Raw genomic sequence first — 4850 nt, 5'->3', positions numbered from 1 at the left:
GCATAAAATACAACTAACAGGACATTGTGTAAAGAGGTTGGCATCATTTGATCTGTTTTTAAATCCATTTCTGTTGTTTTGGGGTTTATTATTTTACTGATATCTTCTATTGTTAGTCTGCCACTATTGGTCCAGATGATGTTTAATATTACAAATATGTGTATACACATGTCAACACCAGTTATACATGCAGCTCAAATAAATAATCTTAAATTAATGAGGAATAGTATTAACTATGCCATCAATCATCTCATCACCCCTTGTATTTATCCTGTGACCACTTGACAAAACAAACTGTATAAAGCCTTAAGATTAGACTTTTACACATTAATGCATTAATACGACCAAAGAAAGTAATGCAGAGGTTGCAGCTCACAGTTTGTTTTTTACATCGCTGTGCTTTGTGACTTGTCGCCTCCCACCCTCTTGTGCTGCGCTGGTGGAAAATCAAACAACCCGAGTTTTCCGCAGAAGAGCTCATAGTCTGAGATCTTCCATGGCGAACAAAGGCGGGACAGATAGGTGAATGAAGACACCGTGAGTATCTATCTATCATTTCTTACATGTTTAACTTTGATCTGTATCGTTACATCCTTCTCTATCACGGTTTAAAGCTTCACCAGAGCTTACACTAACATTTCGGTTTACAATATGCAGCTGAAGTGTCATTGTCTCTTTAATCACGGCTTTATCATGCTGTATGCACGCTTTCTTTCAGTAATTGATAGCCAACATGTAAATAGATGTGAAAACTATTTATTCAAACATTCCTAAAAGTATCCTTAAAGTATCAAAAGTGCTCATTATGCAGTATCCCTTTGAGATTTCTATAAATAACATCATTCATATTATTACTGATGCATTAGGCAGCATTTAATGTTGGTGGAGCCAATTTAAGTGTCTATAACATTTTTATAATACAGTCAAAAGTACTGAAGGCCTACTTTAGTATATGTTTTAGTTACTTTCACTTTGTACAAAACTCTTTGGATCAGATATGCTGAAAGTACAACAAGTTAAACTACTCATAATGCAGAATAATGTATATTAAAATATGAATTTACTATTGATGCAATAATAATAATAATAATATTATTGCAGTAAATATCACTTTAATGTTCCACCTGGTTCATGCAAAGTGTATTAACTAGCATATGTATTTATCTGATGGTAGATTGTAAAAATGTTCTCCCTTGCGATCAATGAAATTGTATATTATTCTTTAATGTCACACTATTATGGATGTGTTGATTGTTTTGTAATAATCTGAATCTGCAAATAATCTGAAATTATCTAAAATAAAACTCTTCATCCCAGCAGTGTTATAACTGGGGGACTTGATAGTTTATACAACCAGCACTTGTAAAACGGATATCATTTATATTCCTCTGCTCTTTGCTCTTTGCTCTCTGCCAGAGGCTGGATAAACTCACAGTGTTTATATCTGTAAAGGTACAACAGGGAGGAACCGTTTACATTTCTCACATTTCAAAGTCTAACTGAGATCTCATTTCCCCTTTGATTGATTCTAAACGTTTCTATTTTCCTCCCTCACAGCTCTTTATCTGACTATCATGGGTGTCTCTGAGGAAGGCGACTACTTCTACCATGAAAACATCAGCTTCAACTTCAGCTACGACGACTACCCGGCCCTCTGTGAGAAGGCTGACGTCCGCTCCTTCGCCGCCCTCTTCCTCCCCGTCGTGTACGCAGTGTGCCTGGTGTTGGGGCTGGCAGGAAACGGCTTAGTCGTGGCGGTCTACGCCTACCACAAACGCCTAAAGACCATGACAGATGCCTTCCTGACCCACCTGGCCGTCGCTGACCTGCTGCTGCTCTTCACGCTGCCTTTCTGGGCTGCTGATGCGGCGAGGGGCTGGGAGCTGGGCGAGGTCTTCTGTAAGATGGTGTCGGCCTGCTACACGGTCAACTTCACCTGCTGCATGATGCTGCTCGCCTGCATCAGCCTGGACCGATACTTGGCGTTGGCCAGGGCGCAGGGCAGAGGGCAGAGTGGGCGTCTGCAGAGGACATTCTCCAGGAGACACAGCTGGAAGATTTGTTTTGTGGTTTGGATGACAGCTTTTTTACTCGGACTTCCTGATTTGATCCTCTCCGAAGTGAGATGGGCGTCCGACAGGAGCGTCTGTCTGGCCATCTACCCTGCCTCCATGGCTCGAGAGGGGAAGGCGGCTCTGGAGATGGCCGAGGTGCTGCTGGGTTTCCTGCTTCCTCTCCTGGTGATGGTGGTGTGTTACTGCAGTGTGGGCCGGGCACTGAAAGACCTTCCCACGGAGAGCAGAGGCAAGAAGTGGAAAGCTCTGCGCGTCCTCCTCACAGTGGTGGGGGTCTTCGTGGTCACTCAGCTGCCTTACAACGTGTTGAAGGTCTACCGAGCGATGGACTCCGTCTACGTCCTGGTGACCCACTGCGGGACCAGTAAAGTGCTGGATCAGGCGGCTCAGCTGACGGAGAGCTTGGCCCTCACTCACTGCTGCCTCAACCCCCTCCTCTACGCCTTCGTGGGCTCGTCCTTCAGGCAGCACATGGGGAAAGTGGTCAAAAAGTTTGGCGAGAAGAGAAGACAGAGGAGGAGGAGAGAAAACCCTGTAGAGGAAGTAGAGATGGAGATGTCATTTAACTCCCACAATGCATCTCAAGAGACAAACACATTCTCAATATGATTCAACATGGGGTAACAATCACTCTTTATCACTCATTTAGTAAAGTAGAAGAAAGGTATGTGTTCAAATCGTTAAGATGATTCCCTCAACAACAACAACAACAAAAGGAAGCTGTTATGTTAATATTTTAGCTTTAGGCAAAGTAACCAAATAATTCTATGTTTTTTCTGATGCGAGTGATGTTTTGAGTATTTTAATTATACCATTTGAACTTTGATTTAAATGTTTTACAGAATTTAAAAAAAGCACTCATTGCAGGATTACTTACAAGCTTACATTTGATTGTTTCCTTCTTTCTCCAGAACGATGAGATAACACGCATTCCTCCTGGATTTCACAAGACACATTTACTGTTTTTCTAGCTGCGCTCACAGTAAAAAAGCAGAACAAAGATAAACACTCTGACTTACTTCTCTTCATCACACACTTAACAAATGAACTGGAACTCGGCTGTTTCAGAGAACTACTTTGTAACTGCAACTTGTTTGAAATCATGATTGTTTTAATTGTTATCAACTTAAGTAAACATGCCTTCTACACTCGATGTTAAACATCTGCACAGCCTGAACCAGATGTACTGGCATGACTTAGAAACTCTAATAATGTGCTTTCTGATCATGAGTTGTACTTCTTAGTTGTAGTTCCTGAAATCACATATCAGCTTTGTGTCACTCAGGGTGCTGCTTGCAGAGCCTTGTCCCAAATCTACGTCCAGTGGGATTTAACCTCCCTTCATGCGGAACAACCACAGATTAGTTTCCTGAATTCCTCAGAACATCTGAAGCACATTTACTGCACACGTACGTCTTAGTTTCGCAGCACAACACACTGAAAAACAACTCCTAGTAACTTCTTTACGAGGAGATGGGCGTCCTTCGAAATCGCTGCAAGCTACTATTACTTCATTACAGATGTTTCTCTTCCGGACTGATCAGCCTTGCAAGATGACTTGAAGAGGCATAGAGAAGGAGGGTTGCACAGATTTAAGCATTGAGTAATGGACTTGTTAAGCGTCCGGTAAAAGCACACTGTGTACCTCTTTAGATACAGTCTGTGGTAATTACCAGGAGGTTCAACTCTTAAATGTGTCGGTAATGTTCATTTGTTATTGATCAGGATTATCTTTCCCTTATGTTGTGTTCGGGTCTCCCGTGACCCGTTTCTAGTTCAAATTGATATTAATAACTACACTTTGTTTTTTTTATTGGGAACAAGGTCTCCATGATGGTCTTCTCCACAGCAGCTATATAAACACTACAAAACAGATTTTGACCATTTTTGCCAAGTCTGAAGGTCTCTTAAAAAAAAAAGTGTATCATTTGGTGTTCGGGTCTGGGGAGACCCGGCAGAATTGTTTTGGGTGACTCGAGGTCAAATTTGGCCCAATCAAGATTCATCTTTGACTTTAGACACCCCCCCTCTCCCACCCCCTTCATCAACTGTAAAAATAATTTTTCGCAACATGCACCTGGTCTCCCCTCCCTCTGCCCCCCCTCCCCCCACGGGAACTCGACCTTTCTCAAAGAATATGCACACTAACACTTGAATCTGAACACACACATGCACGTGTGCAATATGTGGTGTAATGTGTTTTGGGCCATAACATTAAATTACAACAGGATTGTACGGTTATGAATGCATTATAAGTTTGTTATGATGTAGTTCAAACAATATTGTATGATAGTCATTTTGTTGTGTGTTTTGGACTGAGATAAATCATGGGTCAAAATTGACCCGCGATCACCATGAACGGTAACAGCTTTTGAACACAACAAGGGTTAAGAGAAAAGCCGCAGCTAAAGGATGTCAGATATTACAAAATGTTCCAATGTGTTTATAGCTGATGGGATCACATGTTGTTGTGCTAACAGATTTTTTTTAAAGCGGATAATATAAACTTTGTGTCAATAAAAATGAAGCAAATACATTGCACGTCTAAGTGAATAAAAGTGCAGGGCTTATTGTTTGTGAGCAAATTAAAACTGTGAATCAGACATAAACACAGCACTTGGAAATGTCCCCTGTGGTTTGTCATTAATCCGTCAGACAAAATGTCAACATATTGAGTGTTAGAGTTTCACAAGTTCTCCAAAAATGAGATTAGAAAAAAACATTTCCATTTAATCTTTTTTTCTTCCCGTTTCCCAGCTGGTATAAATCAAGTGA

At 41.2% G+C, this 4850-nt stretch overlaps 1 protein-coding gene across 2 annotated transcripts; it reads left to right on the top strand.

The window, feature by feature from the left end:
- The first annotated feature begins 448 nt into the window (after positions 1–448).
- ackr4a (atypical chemokine receptor 4a) lies at positions 449–3884 on the top strand. 2 transcript variants are annotated; one of them, XM_010789535.1, is made up of 3 exons: positions 449–537; positions 1558–2695; positions 2987–3884. In XM_010789535.1, the coding sequence occupies exon 2, from the start codon at positions 1575–1577 to the stop codon at positions 2682–2684; it is 1110 nt and encodes a 369-aa protein (XP_010787837.1). In that variant the 5' UTR covers positions 449–537; positions 1558–1574; the 3' UTR covers positions 2685–2695; positions 2987–3884. The 2 variants fall into 2 exon arrangements, with proteins under 2 accessions (XP_010787837.1, XP_010787836.1); XM_010789534.1 differs by having other exon boundaries at positions 1558–3884.
- The last annotated feature ends 966 nt before the right edge of the window (positions 3885–4850 follow it).

The sequence above is a fragment of the Notothenia coriiceps genome, unplaced genomic scaffold (genome assembly GCF_000735185.1).
Source record: "Notothenia coriiceps isolate Sejong01 unplaced genomic scaffold, NC01 NC01_scaffold00032994, whole genome shotgun sequence".
Lineage (NCBI taxonomy): Eukaryota > Metazoa > Chordata > Actinopteri > Perciformes > Nototheniidae > Notothenia > Notothenia coriiceps.
Note: the sequence above shows the minus strand (reverse complement) of the source record. Positions and strands in the feature narration are given on the sequence as shown.

Bases quoted from the DNA above. Each gene is read 5' to 3' on its own strand.
- ackr4a (XM_010789535.1), top strand. From the start codon at position 1,575: ATGGGTGTCTCTGAGGAAGGCGACTACTTCTACCATGAAAACATCAGC.